The sequence below is a fragment of the Dipodomys spectabilis genome, unplaced genomic scaffold, assembly GCF_019054845.1.
Source record: "Dipodomys spectabilis isolate Male_0828 unplaced genomic scaffold, ASM1905484v1 ptg000009l, whole genome shotgun sequence".
In the NCBI taxonomy this organism is placed as follows: Eukaryota; Metazoa; Chordata; class Mammalia; order Rodentia; family Heteromyidae; genus Dipodomys; species Dipodomys spectabilis.
In genome coordinates, this window is record NW_024870686.1 from 16,889,330 (window position 1) to 16,905,975 (window position 16,646).

General features: G+C 43.6%; 1 protein-coding gene across 2 annotated transcripts in view; it reads left to right on the forward strand.

Annotated features, from left to right (window-relative positions):
* The window catches only part of Acsl1 (acyl-CoA synthetase long chain family member 1), a 67,567-nt gene extending 65,737 nt beyond the window's left edge, over positions 1–1,830 (forward strand). For both annotated transcript variants that reach the window (XM_042699833.1, XM_042699822.1), the window contains exon 21: positions 162–1,830. In XM_042699833.1, coding sequence (XP_042555767.1) covers positions 162–302 — 141 coding nt within the window. In that variant the 3' untranslated portion in view covers positions 303–1,830. The remainder of the gene's footprint in view (positions 1–161) is intronic.
* Positions 1,831–16,646: the final 14,816 nt, after the last annotated feature.

Consider the following 16,646-nt stretch of genomic DNA (forward strand, 5'->3'; position numbering starts at 1 on the left):
GGGCTGGCTTTGAACCTTGATCATCAGATCTCAGCATCCTGAGAAGCTAGGATTACAGGTGTGAGCCACCGGCACCTGGCTGTTTGTTTTCTTATTTTATGACTTTTTAGGTGGCCTTGCTTGTGTCCTTTCCCTTTCTTAACATCCCTTGTTATCTGCAGGTCAAAGGCATTGCTCTACATACTGAATTATTTTCTGTTGACAATGGCCTTCTGACTCCAACAATGAAGGCAAAAAGGCCAGAGCTACGGAACTATTTCAGGTCACAGATAGATGAACTGTATTCCACTATCAAGATGTAATGTGAGGAGGAAGAAATCTTGGAAGCAATGACACCTCTACAATCCCTTCTTCTACCGATGGCCTTCACATTGGTAACTGTCTGCAGCAAGCATAGGGAAGGAAATGTCCATGTCTGATTTGTCCATTCGGGGTCTTGCCATAGGAATATTAGAGGAAATGGAACACTGCCTTACCGTCAACCTCGTGTTGCAGACTATGTTCATGGTGAAACACAATTTCCAAAATGAGCCTTAAAAATTGTTAAGGGGAAAACTATAAAAAGTGCTTAAGTTATTTGAGACTTTCTCATTTAATAAGGTGGGTGTGAAAACTTCTGTCTCCCTTCCTGTTTTTCTAACCAAGGAGTTAGGACTTCGCTGTTTCTGAGATGTCTGCTACTTGCTGCAAACTGTGCAGCTCTGCTGCTCTGAAGAGTACAGTGCACTGGAGAGAAGTGGTCCCTTTCACAATTAAGAACACGTGTCCCGGCTGGAGGACTGTCACAAACGGACCAGAGATTTCTTTTACAGTCCCTGCCACTTTCTCTTTCCCACCTCACACAGAGTCACACGACCCTCTGTAAGGGTTCAGGACAGTCCCCTGTTGATCCTGCAGGGACTTAAACCAAAGGACAGCTCCACCTCAGAATAATGTGGTGCCCAATCTTGGAAGGAAGAATGGCTAGCCAGAGACAATAGCTTCTCTGGCTTGAACCACAAGATGCTCTTAGACTTTTCTCCAGATTTGGCTCCCTCGCTCCCTTACCTTGCCAGGGGTTATGAAAAATCCTGCCTTAGACTCTACAGTGAAGACAGCTTTTCAAGAAAGAATTACCTGGATCAACCATGTTCAACTGTGATGCCTAAATAGAGCTGTCTACTTGACCTTCACCGAACCACTCACTGTTTGTAATGAATGGCAATGGGCTTTTAATGTGGTTTTCATATGAAATAATTATGTGATTAACTTGCTTCCCCTCAACTACCCCCCCCCCACTCACTCTCAGGCAAAGCACATCTTCAAAAATATTAAAGGAACATACTTGGGTACCCATTGAAATGGACAGTATAAGCAAATGTTCTTATAATACTACCTGATTTCTATGAAATGTATTTGACAAGCCAAAATTCTGGGATGTAGAAATCTGGATTTAAAAAAAGAATTTTCTGGGATTCATTTCTCAAGGGATTTTTTTTTAGAAGTTAATTTGGTAAATTAACTGCATTTCACTTTATTATGAGACCTTGCCACAGTTTTGAGTGAATTGAGCTGTCACGTGTACTTTGAGAGCCACTGTTGTTGGGCACACGCATACTGTGTGTTCTAGACCGACACAACAGGGCCTGCGCTAAGCAGTTGCTGTTGTAATAACACTATTTGGTAGCTTAACTTCAGATACATATTCTTAATTGCACAAAAATCCAATAATTTGTCACATTGGGGTTTTGAATGTTTGCTTTAAGTGTTGGCTATTTCTATGTTTTATAAACCAAAACAGAATTTCCAAAAACAATGAAGGAAACCAAAATAAATGTTTCTGCATTTCAAGTGACTGAAGCATCTCTTTTAATGCTGGGTTTAACTCTAGGGACAGCCCCCAGCCTTGACGTGCATTAGCAAAGTGTGGACGACTCTCACCTCCCAATTCCTTCCCTTGGCTGTTCTTCTTTCCAGGACTCCATCCTCAAATCCAATTGTCCTCTGACACTTACAAACCTTTGGTCCAAACCTCCTGTGTGTTGTCTCTGGTGACCATCTTAATGTATTATGGAGAAAATTACAGTCTGAGTAACAGATATTCTGGAAAATGGAGTTTCTATGCTACAAACCTACGTTTCAGGAGAATAACTAATCTATGGTTTATAGTAGATTTAGCAATTCTCTTACCGTAGAAATGTTTCAGAAGATAGCATTTATAGCAGCCAACTTTTTCTATCACTACTTTCTGTGTTTCCATTTCTAAAAAATTTCCTGTGGAGTATTAATCAGGTTTTTTTTTTTTTGGGGGGGGGGGGTTGTTTTTGTTTTTTTGCTGGCCCTGGGACTTGAACTCAAGGCCTAGGTGCCATCCTTGAGCCTCTTTGTGCTCAAGGCTAGCCCCTACCACTTGAACCACAGTGCTACTTCCAGCTTTTTCTGAGTAGTTCATTGGAGATAAGAGTTTCTCAGAACCGGGCACTGGTGGCTCACGCCTGTAATCCTAGCTACTCAGGAGGCTGAGATCTGAGGATCACGGTTCAAAGCCAGCCTGGGCAGGAAAGTCCATGAGACTCTTATCTCCAATAAACCAGCAGAAAAACCAGAAGTGCGCTGAAAGTCCATGAGACTCTTATCTCCAGTAAACCAGCAAAAAACCAGAAGTGCGCTGTAGCTCAAGTGGAAGAGCACTTGCCTTGAGCTGAGGAGCTTAGGGACAGTGCTAGGGCCCAGAGTTCAAGCCCACGACCGACAAAAAAAAAAAAAAAAGTTTCACAGAGCTTTTCTGTCTGGGCTGGCTTAGACCAGCAATCCTCAGATCTCAGCCTCAGTCTTATGTACCTATCTTGGATAAAACTTGTCTTACTTGAGGCTGGGAAGGTGGCTCAGTGGTAGAGCGTTTGCCTTGCATGCATGAGGCCATGGGTTTGATTCCTCAGCGCCACATAAGCGCTGGGTTTGATTCCTCAGCACCACATAAGCAGAAAAGGCCAGAAGTGGTGCTGTGGCTCAAATGGTAGAGCGCTAGCCTTGAGCTGAAGAGCTGAGGGATAGTGCCCAGGCCCAGAGTTCAGGCCCCACTACTGACAAAAATAACAAAAACAAAAACTTGTCTTACTCAATGTTTCTATTGCTATCACAAAATAACTAGAAACTAGCGGCTCATACCTATAACTCTAGCTACTCAGGAGGCTAAGATCTGAGGGTTGCAGTTCAAAGCCAGTTGGGACAGGAAAGTCTGTGAGACTCTCGTCTCCAAATAACCACCAGAAGTGGAGCTGTGGCTCAAGAGGTGGAACACTACGTTTGAGCAAATGGAGCTCATGGTCAGCCTCCCCCCGCGCTCCCCCCGCAGGCCCTGAGTTCAAACCCCAGAACCAACACATACTAAAGAGGGCAAAACTTCTTTTCTCTCCGGTAGCACAGAGCCTAGAAACTGAATAAAGTTTCTCTTGCAGTGAGACTGTAATGACATGCTGGGATTTGGTGGGTTTATTATGGGGAAAACAGGCATCATCTTTAACCATTTTTCATCATGCAGTTCAGAGGTATTAACTGTACTCACATTCTTGAGTTGTCATTACCGTCATCCATCCACCAAACTCTGCATATTACAGAACAGAAATTGAGCATCTATTAAATAATGCCTTCCTATCTCTCCTCACTTCAGGTCCTGCCAACCACCTTTCTACTTTCTGGGTCTATGAATTTGACTACATGCCACAGATAAGTATAGTCATGAAGCATTTGTCCTTGTTTGATTGGTTTATTTCACTTAATGTTTTCCAGGTTCATCTATATTGCAAGATATATCAGAATTTCCTTTAGTAGGCTGAATATGATCACATTTACTTATATATCATACTTTGTTAATACACTTGCCAATTGATAGATCACCATTTGAGTTGCTTCTACCTTTTGACTGCTATGAACATTGATGTATAGATGTCTCTTAAGGCTCAGGTTTTTATTGCTTACATGTCTGTACTCAGAAATGGAATTACTGGATCTTATGGTAATTCTGTACATAAGTTTTTTTTTTTTTTTGGTCGGTCGTGGGGCTTGAACTCTGGGCCTGGGCGCTGTCCCTCAGCTCTTCAGCTCAAGGCGAGCGCTCTACCACTTGAGCTACAGCGCCACTTCTGGTTTTCTGGTGGTTTATTGGAAATAGGAGTCTCACAGTCTCTCCTGCCTGGGCTGGCTTTGAACCGCGATCCTCAGATCTCAGCCTCCTGAGTAGCTAGGATTACAGGCGTGAGCCACCAGCGCCTGGCTTGTACATAAGTTTTTTAAATTAACATTTTTCCATTTTCCATTCCCCCAATGTACAAGGGCTCCAATTTTTCCTGTGTCCACACTGACGTTTGTTTTCCTTTTGATTGTTTTAAATAAGTGATATCTCATGGTGATTTAGGTTTGCATTGCCTGGCTGATCATTGCTGTTGGTGATCTGTATCTATATAGAAATACCCTCTTATCCATGTCATTTGTCCATTTTTTTAAAAAAAATTGCTGCTTTGGGTTTTTGGATTACTTACTTGTGGAAGTCCTTAGGCTATTAATTCCTAAGTGCTATTTTTAAATTAACTTTGTAGTGTTTCATTTAAATATAGCATTGGTGTTTCCCACAGGCAAAACCACACATTTAAATGCCCACTGATCTCTGAGCTTTTGTGCCAACACAGAAAAGAGGACGTGTGATTGACTGAAGGATGGTTTTTACCTAAAAAGGCAGTCCTTCTTTTCCCTCCAGACCCCCAGCATGCTAAGTTGCTTTCAACTGCTGCATGAGAAATCACAGGTGCAGCATGAGCCAGGACAAGAGGACAGGTAGAGCAGGTGAGCCACCAGCAGCAGCCCTCCAGCTTACCTCTCTCTCCAGGGCCCAGCCAGGGTTCACCCTCATTTTCTATCTGAACTCGGAAAGGCACTTCAAGCATAGTTGGCCTTGGCAAGAAAGATCTTTACCTATCTCCCTAACTTGATAATAATGACTAAACTGGATTGAGTGTTGCCACATGCAGGGTATCTTTGACAGAGATTAACCCATTTTTGTATTGATAGCTTTTGAGTCAATTTCCTCCTTTACCTCCAAGTTACAGATAAGGAAACTGAAAGGCCCAATTTGATGCCTCGTGCCTGGGCAGCATAGAGCCAGCGGCCTCAGCCTCTTGCTCCACATTGCTGCTTTTGTCAGGGACCTTGCTGATGAAATGGGAGCTGCTGATGCTAATGCCAGCTCTTCTTCCTGAAGCTTCAGGACACCTGGTCTCAGTTCCTATCTAATGGTGTGGCATTGTCCCAGCACAGGTTCACAGCACTTCAGTGTTTTCATTCTGGCTATATGAGAGAGAGAAATCATTGCCTGTGAGAAACTCAACAGGTGGAGAAGGCAATAGAAAAGAAAGCAAATGAATCGTTTCACATTGTGATGGGTGCTTTGAAGAAGACAATTATACTGATGTTGTGTAATGGGAACAAAAGGTCTCCATGCAGTGGTGATCTTGCAGGAATGATGAATGAATGGTAAACAGCTCGTAGCGCTTTGGGCAAAAGGTTTCAAGTAGAAGGAACAGTAAGTGTAAAGGCTCTGGGGTAAGAAAGCTCCATGTACCCAAAGAACTAGAAAGGCCAGTGTGACTATAGCATTATAAGCAAGAGAAAGAGTAGGACCCAAGAAGTAAGAGATTACAGGTTGGTGTAAAAAGAATCTCAAGATTTCCCTTTTTTGTTTTTTTTGTCGGTTGTGGGGCCTGATTCTGGGCCTGGGCACTGTCCCTCAGCTCTTCAGCTCAAGGCTAGCACTCTACCACTTGAGCCACAGCACCACTTCCAGCTTTTTCTGCTTATGTGGTGCTGAGGAATCGAACCCAGGGCCTCATGCGTGCACTGTACCACTGAGCCACCTTCCCAGCCCAAGATTTCCTTCTTTATATCTGAATAATACCTCACTCATAAATATACTGAAAATTTTATTTCTTCTTTTATAAAGTGTTTATAAATTGCTTGTCCATTTCTGAGTTTGGTTATTTGGGGGGGGGGGGGTTGGTTATTACTTTTGAGTTTGCTCAATAATCTAGGTATTAATTCTCTGTTGGTTGAATAGCTGTCAGGTACAACATATGTGTTATTCATATGTTGTATGTCATGTGTCACTTATGGCACACACATCACATTTTCATGCAGGTTGTGTCAAACGCCATATATAGCATGACATGCAACATATAATATATGACATATGCCTGGTGTGGATAACAAGTTGGAATGGTTCAAGAAATTTAAAAAATGTAACCTGTTTTATTGGAGTAACAATATTAGATTAGCTGAGAATGTAGGGTCATAAAACATTTTCAGTTAAAGATATCCAAACACAGGGATCAATTAGAGAATAAACTAAATCTGAATACTCCGATTCAGTCATTTTATGCTTGACAGCCCAGTGTAGGTTGTTTCTTCACTTTTTAAATAATTCCTTTTGCGATGAAGAGACAGCTGATGCTATGCAAAACAAAAGAAATCTACATATCACCCAATGTGGAAGAAATAACTGTATTGCAAAGCTCATAGAACTCATAAATGTTATAGACCATGATAGACAATTTGCTCCATGAAAGTTAGAATGTGTTTGTGACTTTAACGAAGCATCACTATCCGAAAATACTGTGAAATTTGGGGAATTATGTAACCACTTAATCACAATAAAAATTTTGAAAAAAAAAAAGAGAAGAAACAATTTGGTATAACTTTGTCAGACTTTGGATGTCACAGGTCTTGCAGCCCTACACAGGAAAGCATTGTCTGTGCCATTATTGTTTCTTCTTGTTCTCTTCTAGTAGCACTGAACTTCCAAGTCTTAGATTAAATTCGTTGATCCATTTTGAGTTGACTTTTATATAATGAAGAACAGGGATCTAGTTTCAATCTCCTCTATATCCAGTTTTGCTACCACCATTTGGTGAGGGGGCTGCCCTTTCTCCAGTGCATGCTTTAGGAATCTTTCTCAAGCATAAAATGAATGAATCGGAGTCACACGTGACATGCATTGTATATGTGTGACATGTGACATTTAAATGAAAATGACATACGCGACACCTGACATAAACAACATGCATAACATGTGATGTGCACGGTATATATGACATTCATGACACATAAATGACATATGACATATAAGACCCAATATTCCCTTCAAGGGCATCCCCCCCATAAACTAACTTCCTCTCACAGTACCATTTCTGGCCTTTTCTGAGTAATTTTTTGGAGATAAGTCTTACAGATTTTCTTGCCAGGGCTGGCTTTGCACTGTGATCCTCAGATCTCAGCATCTTGAGTAGCTAGGATTACAGGTATGAGCCACTGGTGCCTGGCCTGGGGAAGAAAGCCTTTTAAACACATGGGCATTTGGGGACCTTTCAGATCCCTATTGGAGCAGTGTTAGGTTCCAGGCCAACCCTATGTCGAGCTTTTGATGTGTACCACCCACTGCCTAGATGTCATGTTTATTTAGACACCATCAGAAACACCTCTGGCCTCATATTTCTGAAATTGAAATGTTCCCAAATCTCTCCTTCTGTGCTCCCAGCATAGTGAACAGCTCCAAGTAGCATGCCAGACATTTGGGGCAATCCTTGACTCTTCCGTAAGATCTCATTCCAATTGATTACTAAGTCCTCCTGATTCAACCTCCAAGGTACCTCTTCCCTTGCACAAGACTTTGACATTTCTGGCAAAGACATTGGTACTGTACTTCAAATTTCTGTCACAAAGAATCTGGCCTTTATGGCAGTTCTGGAGAAAGTATTCTAGTGAAGTGTGCAATTTGAATTTCTTTAGAAGCAGATGAAATTCAGACTCACGGGGTTGATGTTTTTCATAGAAATAGATAACAGAAGTGCTGTTCTTTTAAATCCCTTCCCTTGGACAGCCCTGGCATTCTAGCAGTAGACACTGTTTAGAATGAAGCTCTTGACACAATTGTTAGGTATTTCTTGGGTACGTAGTGGCAAGAGTTGGCACCTAAGCTATGTACATAGTTTAAGTAGTACTCTTGACTTCTGCAGATTTCTGGAAATGCCAGCAGGAAATATGACATTGGCTGCTATGGAGTGGTCTGTGTTGTATTTCACCTTTCAGCATGTGCACTATTCCAATCAAGTATATCATCAAGAGGGATGGGAGGGCTATTTGGTCTCAAATAGAACACAAACGAAAATGGACAGAAGTTTTGCCATTTATGTGAATAGGGTCTAATATGGAACTTAGTTAAAACCATTCAAACTTCTGGATGTATTTTGAGAAATGTTGTCAATTTACTGCTGTGTTTCAAGTCATAGTTGTGACACAGTTGAATTTAAGGTAACAAGTGATAATACCAGCAGTTTTTTTGATTAAGTAGGATCTTGTGATACAAAACCTTGTCATTTGTTAAGAAGTTAATGATTTGCCTACTGAGTACTTAGTATCTAAGAAGTGTCATCTTCACAGACATAATTATTCAGAAGCCATTAAATCATTTTCCTTTAAAAATAGTATTAGCATAGAGGAATTGTACAAAGGGATATTTATAACATGAATATAATAGACATTGATCAAAAATATAAAATACATATTATTTTTATTGGCATATATGCATATGTTGCATATATGCCATGCATATGTCATATATCATGTATGTAATTTATGTGTCATGCGTGTCATTTTAATCATTTTTTACATGTATTCTCTCATGCTAAACTTGGTTCATGGGTTTTGGAACATCTAGATAAATACCGAGTTTCTTTCAAGTTTTATGTTGTACTTTATATCTTCTTAACTTTTGCACTGATTTGAAAAATACTACAATTCCTTTTTTGTTGTTGTTTTTTTGGTCAGCCGTGGGGCTTGAACTCTGGGCCTGGGCGCTGTCCCTGAGCTCTTCAGCTCAAGAAGATCACTCCACCACTTGAGCCACAGCGCCACTTCCAGTTTCCTAGTGGTTTATTGGAGATAAGAGTCTCATGGACTTTTCCTGCTCCGGCTGGCTTTGAACCGTGATCCTCAGATCTCAGCCTCCTGAGTAGCTGAGATTACAGGCGTGAGCCACCAACACCCAGCAAATACTACAATTTTTGACTGACGGACTGGGTGTGCTGTTATTTTAATCCAGAGCAAATTTTATTTCAATAATCATATGGCTAATGCTAAGAGAGTGACTGTTTCCTTTTGCAAGTAGTCTATTTAGGGCTGGGAAGGTGGCTTAGTGGTGGAGTGCTCGCCTAGCATGCATGAACCCCTGGGTTCCATTCCTCAGTACCACATAAACAGCAATAACAACAATTTTTTTTTTAAGCCAGAAGTGGTGCTGTGGCTCAAGTGATAGAGTGCTAACCTTGAGCAAAAAAAGTTCAGGGACAGTGCCCAGGCTCTGAGTTCAAGCCCCAGACTGGCAAAAAGAAAAAGTAGTCTATTTAAAAATATATGTACTGAGGGGTTTTGCCATTTTTAAAGACAAGGTAAAATAAGTCATTTTAATTCTGGAAAAGACAATAGATTTTCTTTTAAATAGATTTACTAAATAGGTACTACTTAGTCATCTTACAGCATTGTCTTTCATTTTTGTTTAAAGCAGTTTTTGTCAGCTCTTAGTGTTTCTTATAGTTTGGGTGCTTCTGCATGAAGTGTTGCCATTATCTTCCAGTCTTCTCTCTCACCATCGGTCATCCACAGCAAGGTCTGCTCACTCCAAGGCCTCTTTTCTACTATGTCCTTCAGCTTCATTTATCCACATCAGCTGTGTCCAGTGCCTGCCTAGTTGCCAAGGCCTCTAGACATTTCTTACAGCTTGGAGGCAAAGAGTGACGGTCCCTGAATTGCCCTTTTGAAAGACACCGGGCTGTTCTAGAAAGACTTGCAGAGAAATAGGAGCAGAAACCTGATTATCAGGTAAGAACCAGGTAGCAGACGATTGCAACTTGAACCAGGGCTGATGGAGGGTGTGGAAAAGGTCTTCCCCCAGGCAATGGGGAGCCAGAACCATCCTAGGGTGGTGGTGGGGAGTCAAGAGGGTCTAGTGTCTAAGCAGAGTGGTAGAGGGTAGAGCTATGCTTACTGAGAAGTGGGGGACTTGGAGGCACACACATCAGCAGAGAGGGAACCCAGAGCTTGCGTTTGGACAATCTTCCCTTGAGGATCCTCTTAGACAAGGTTATTTCTGCACTGGTGCAGCTGGAGATAGTGGTTTGTAAGCCACCAGCTAGAGCAGAGATTCAGAGCAGGTAACCTATAGAAGATATGTGGAAAAGCAAAAGAGGAGATCTCCCCACATCTCCCAGCCCGCAACCAGGCTCTGGTGGCCTCTGAGAGTTGAACAGGAACTAAGGAAGGAGGCAGTGATGGGAGTCCGAGCCACCTGCCAGGGAAGCAGTAGGAAGAGCAAAAGGGTGGCGTCCCAGAGGCCAAGCAGATAAGCACTCTGGGACGCAGTGAGGTGGCGTCAGCTGTGTCGGAGGCTGTTGACAGGTGGAATCCCTGGAGACACAGGTCAGAAGTGGTGATTGGGCAGAGCTGACAGAAGACTGAGCGGGTGGCAGTGGGGGTAGACTGAGGCGGAAAGAAGAGGAAACAGCAGTCACACAGGTGAGAGGTTAACTTTTGCTTGGAGGTGGAGGTGGCTTTTAAGATGGGAGATACTGGAGAAGATGACGTGAGGATAAGTCGAATGCAGTAGAAGAAGTGGTGATTGGGAAAGGGGTTGGTTATACCTTGCTGTCAGGGCAGGCAGTGTCCGGAGGTTATAATCCCAATTAAGTGGAGGAACCAATAGTCTCCTGCATTGGAGAAAAAAGAGAAAACATGGGCAGGCAGGAGGAGATCGTGGTGATTGAGGCAGAAAATTAAGGAGCTTATGTTTGAATACTTCCATGGTTTTTGGTTTTGTTGTTTTTTTTTTTTGTCCAAGACTGGGACTGGAACTCTTTATCTGACGCTTACGCTCATTGGCTGATACTTTACCACCTGAGCCACACTACCAACCTCACTTCCTTATTTTCGTTTTCCAGTTAAGTTTATATCCTAAATATGGATGGGAAAATAAGAGAGCAATCAGCTAACTTGTCTAAGGTCAGACATCTAGTAAGTTCCTGAACTGGTCTTCTGAATGAAGGGCCTCCCAAGTCTGGCTCACGTGTTTTGCTGTCCTTTCCCTTGTGAGGTTTGAGATCCAGTGCCCCAAGCACCCCATGAGCCCAGTCTCCCCTGAATGCTTTCTTAACTAGTCAGGTCTCAGATGCAGTTTTAAGTTCACTGTGCCCTATGGCAAAGGAAGACACAAACCATTGACAGGAATTTCCATTTTGCCTCTTCATCCACATTTTAGCTGCTCTTTCCATCCAGGGCAGAATAAGCAGAGAAGCCCAACCCCTGCCTGCCATTGCAGGAGCAGAGCAGGTGGATGGATGGAGGGCAGAGACTCAGGCAGCGCCTTGGCTGTTGAAAGCTGAGGATCAATTCAACTGCATCAACTCCCAAAGCATCCCTTCCAGTCCTGAGTCTGAATGGAGGGGACATTCATCAAGTCCCAGCTCAGGGACAATTCTTCCAACTCTCACCAGCAAAACCAGTGCCATGCCCAGAGCTGGGAAAGCTTCAAGGCTGCAGATTGTGAGAATCCAGAAGACCACCTCCCACACCACCAGTCCCGCCTGTCTTTTCACTATAACCCAAACGAAGTGCCTAAGTCTGTGCTGATCCTATTAGTCACCTCATTACTCAGCAGGGCTGATTGGAAACTGAGTGGCTTACTTACCACCTAAATGTTGGGCCCAAAAGCAATGGAGATACGTTTCCTTTGAATTCCTAACTCCTTTGCTCCACTGAGTCATTCCAACAGTAGAAATCTTGCTGGATGACTTTTTTTCTCTAAGCAGCCTTCTTCAGGTGCAGAGGGATTCTGTGGGTTCTGTTCTTGGTCTAAAGAAGGATACCCCCCACACACACAATGTAGGATGTGTTAGAGTTCTTAATCACTCCTTATATTATTGAGATATTTAATGGGAAAGGAAAGAGTTGCTTTGGTTTGGTTTTAGGTTTTTTTTGTGTGTTTTTGTTTTGTTTTGTTTTGTTATTGTTGTTTGGGGGGCTTGCACTCGGGGCCTGGGTGCTGTCCCTGAGCTGCTTTTGCTGAAGGCTAGTGCTCTACCATTTGAGCCACAGCTTTACTTCTGGCTTTTTGTTGTTGTTGAGTTGCTTATTGGAGACAAGAGTATAACAAATGTTCCTTCCCTGGGCTAGCCTCAAAGCACAATCCTCAGATCTCAGCTTCCTGAGTAGCTAGGATTACAGGCGTGAACCACCAGTGCCCAGTAGGGGGGAAAGTTTTGACTGACAAATTTCTCTGACTAAAATTGCCCTGGCTCAAGTTGACTAGGGATTCTCCACACTCCAGCAGGCTTTCTACTTTGCAGGTAGAGTGTGAAAGCTGTAGCGAGGGAACAGGGAGTAACCCCAACACCCCGCTGCGGTGAGGGTGTGTCGCGCACGCACCTCATGGGCCATGTGTGAAACATTCAAAAACCAGTCTGCTTACATTCTGCGTTAGTCAATGTGTGCTGGCATTTTTGAGTCTCCTATATTCCCACACCCACTGATACCACCTTCCTTCACCTGCCAGCACGGCTCTGCCAGGTATCAGTAATCCGAAGTTCTACAATTGAGAGAAATTCTAGGGCACAAAGAGCTCTGTCCTCCCAGAGAAAGTCCTATGAAGAAAGGCAAGCCTGGCCCCTGGCAAGCCTGGCGGGCAGGTACTGTGTGATCCCTGCCTTTGCCTACTCCACCTGTAATCCTTCACGACCATCCCAGGAGTTAGTATTATCCCCACCTATAGTCCTCAGCTCCAGCCAGACCTGAGCGCCTCCCTGCCCCAGAGTTCCCACCATACCGCTGCCCACTCCCTCTCTCTGCCCAGACCTATCTGCGCATGCACCTACCTCACTTCCTCCCCCAGACCTACCTGTCACCTGGACAGGGGGGGTTGCCATGTGCTCCTCCCCCCTCCCAGGGGAGATACGCCCCCTTTTATAAACCTTATAATAATCTTTCTCCTGTGCCTGTCTGCCTCCGCATGGTCCCCTGGGATGGTCGTGAAGGATTACAGGTGAAGTAGGCAAAGGCAGGGTCCACACAGTACCTGCCCGCCAGGCTTGCCAGGGGGCACAAAGTCTTTCTTCATAGGACTTCCTCTGGGAGGACATAGTTCTTTGTGCCCTAGAATTTTCTCTCAAATGCATGACCTCTGATTACTGGTACCTGGCAAAGCTGAGCTGGCAGGTGAAGGAAGATAGTATCAGTGGGTTTGGGAATGTGGGAGACTCAAAGCTATCTAGGGAAAACACACTACCAAGAACACTTTGCACAACTGTATAGGCCAACCAAAATGAATGTCCATAGTCATCAGTTAAAAGAAGAAGAAGAAGAAGAAGAAGAAGGTAAAAGGAGAAAAGGAGCCTGGTGTCTGTAGTCCTAGCTACTCAGGAGGCAGAGATCCAAAGGATTGTAGTTTGAGACCCTCTCCCCACTCCCTACCCCCAGAAATATGTATGAGACTTCTCCAATTTACCTGTCAGAAGCCAGGCTGGAGCTATGACTCAAGTGGTAGAGCACCAGCCATGAGTGAACAAGCAAGCTGAGAGCACAAGACCTTTTTTATTTTTCCAGTGGTGGGGCCTGAACTCCGGGCCTGGGCGCGGTCCCTCAGCTCTTCAGCTCAAGGCCAGCGCTCTACCACTTGAGCCACCACATCACTTCTGAGCATAAGACCTTAAGTTCAAACCCAGATACCAACACACACCAAAAACAAAACAAAACAAAAATGTGAAAAGTTTTTATTCAGAAAATTCAGTTTTGTCCGTGTCTTGAGAGACAGTTATGAAGACAACGCTCTACTGTTGGAAAGGTATTTTGCTCTTTATTTTTCTTTCTTTGTTTCCCCAAGAAAGTAGTCATTTGTTTGTTTTTTGGGGGGGTAGCCTTTTATTCTCTCTTCTCTTTCTCGGTATGTTGTGTCCACATGGCCCTTTTATATCATTCTGAGTTATAATAACATTATTTCCAAAGCAGGTTGCTTTGAGAAGTGCTCTGCGCCCCGCCCCTCCTAGCGCTTCAGGGTGCTGGGAATGGAATCTGAGGCATGTGACATTGCCTGTCCTGAAGTCCTGCTCAGACCAATTTAGCCGCGTGAGCTCAGCTTGGGTAGGAATCGTGCCAGTTAGCTCTGGAAAAAGTAAGACCACATTACTTCCAGAGAAAGTAAACTTAGTTGGCCGGTAAGAGAGCCAAGAAGTGTTGGAAAGTATCTGGCATATGAAGGAATGACATCACTGCTGATGGCAACAAGTGGAAAAACCTTTCTTCCCCTCCAGTTTGAAAAGATAAGAGAATTGGTTTTTCTTCAAGGGTCTCACTTCTTCTTCAAGGGCTGGTCCAAGAGACTTTCCTCCTTCCCTCCTCCCCTCTAGCCCTCTTGGGACAGGACAGTTCAGCTTGTAGTACACTGTCATCCTTACACTTGTTGCGCAGTTGGTCTGCTTAAAACTGATAAGAATAGCGAGAGATTCTTGTTTACCCAGTACTCACTAAGTGCTTAGGAAAGTAAACAACCAAGTAGGAAAATTTGAGAAGAAACAAAAATTCCTCTTCATTATAGAAAGCCAGACTTTTACTTTAAGGGAAATCTGTGGAGATTATTGAAGAATAAAATTCACATAAAGGGGCAAAAACGAGTTAGGTAAAGGCAGGTTAGCCATCTCCTTTTACTAATCTTGAACTGACTTTGAACTGCTGTTTACTAGGTCTGAAAATGAGTTCTCCATTACACGTGCGAGTCTCCAACTCCTTTCTTTATCTGCCCTCTGGTGGACACAGTGCAGAATTGCCAGTGGGAAGGGGGAAAATAAAGGCACCATTAGGAAGACTCTCCCAAGAATCTAGGGTCCACCATGTTTTTGCCTCTGATCTCCATGCCTTACCGTGCTGGATTTATTTTCTGTTGTTTACATATAATATCTCTAGGACTCACCCCCCAATTTCCCAAACATGAAAATATTTGATGAAAAATTTTGATTTTGGTTGTAGTATTTAGGGTTGAATTCAAGGGCCTCATGTGTGGCTCTTGCACCTGAGCCATGCCCTCAGCCCTTTTGCTCTTAGTTTTGCAGATAGGGGCTCACATTTCTTTTCCCTCCGACTGCCTCCAACCATGCTCCTCCTACCTTTGCCTGCCAAGTAGCTGGGGTTACAGGTGGGCACCACCATGCCCATCCATATTTTATATAATTTGAAGACCTACAAACCTAGGTAGCCTCCAACATCCAGAAGTGACCTGTTTGGATGTATCTCTGAGATCCTCCAGTAGATATTTACCTTCTCCAGGTTTCCTGTGTCCATCTCTCCCACACCCATACCTAGCCCCCTTCCCACCCCCACACCCCATCCTAAACACAATCCTTCATTCTTTACTACCCCAGCCATACCTACAGGAGGCTGGTGAGTCTGGCAAATATTAACAGAAGATTGGCAATGGTGAAAAGGAAACAGTATAAAATAAAAATCAGTGGCCATGGCTCCTCACACCACTCTCCTTTTGGGGGAGGGGGGGGTCTTCTCGCTGGCTGGATCTTCTTTGGCTGGAGCTTCTCCTGTCTACAAGATCCTTCTTCTTCCTTCGGTTGATCCTTCTGCCCTTCACCAGTCCCCACCATCCATTAATGCTCTCCCATGAGACCTTTGGTTCTCCTGTTCCTAAGCTGAACTCCTCCTGATACTTGGCTTTACCTCTTCTGCTTGGAAAGGTGCTCCGGTTTCCATCTCTAACAGTACAGCTAGCCAGAGAAAACTTTGAAATTACTATTTGGGATCCAGTTTGTATGCACAGCAATCACAGCACCTAAAGCACACTGGAAGTGGTCTTCATGTGACAGCACTGATCCAGTGCTTTGTTGTGAATGCCCTTCCTGGTGCTGCCAGAATAGCCCTTCTCTCCTCTCCTCACCCAACCTGAGAACTGCTGTGCCAAGCTGATCATCTGAGTAACACAGCTTCATGATGATGGACTAGTGCTAAGACAGTTTGAAAGCTGGAATATTTGGGTTGGAATTCTGCCTTCCTTCTGACTAGGTCTATAGCCTAGGACACATTTTGTAATGGACTTGAACTGTCTGTCTCTGAAGCATCTATTTTTCTTATTCCTATCTTCCAGCCCCCACCCCCACCCTCACCTTCCCCCTCATTTCCAGGGAAATTCGTGTTTCCCTAACTGCAGAATTGAAGGCGTAGTGTCATAATTAAATGTTATGTCTCTATGGGGTTTGGTTAATCATGTCTAAATGGAGAAATACTTTCTCACAGTTGCATTGATTTATTTCTTTCATACCCCAAAGTACACAAAGTTTAACAACACCTATTTCCCAGAAGATGGATTTCTGTACCCACTCCCCTGAGACTGACAACTTCAGTGGCTCCAGGAAGCCTATTTCTCCCTATAGATGGTTAACTTCCTTCAAGACCTGAGGGATGACATATCCTTCCATGGCACATGGCCAAATGATTTCTGGGAAGTTTCTGAACACACATTTCATTGAAGAGGAAACGGGGATGACCTAGAAACAATGAAAAGCTGCTTTACTTAAGGGAAG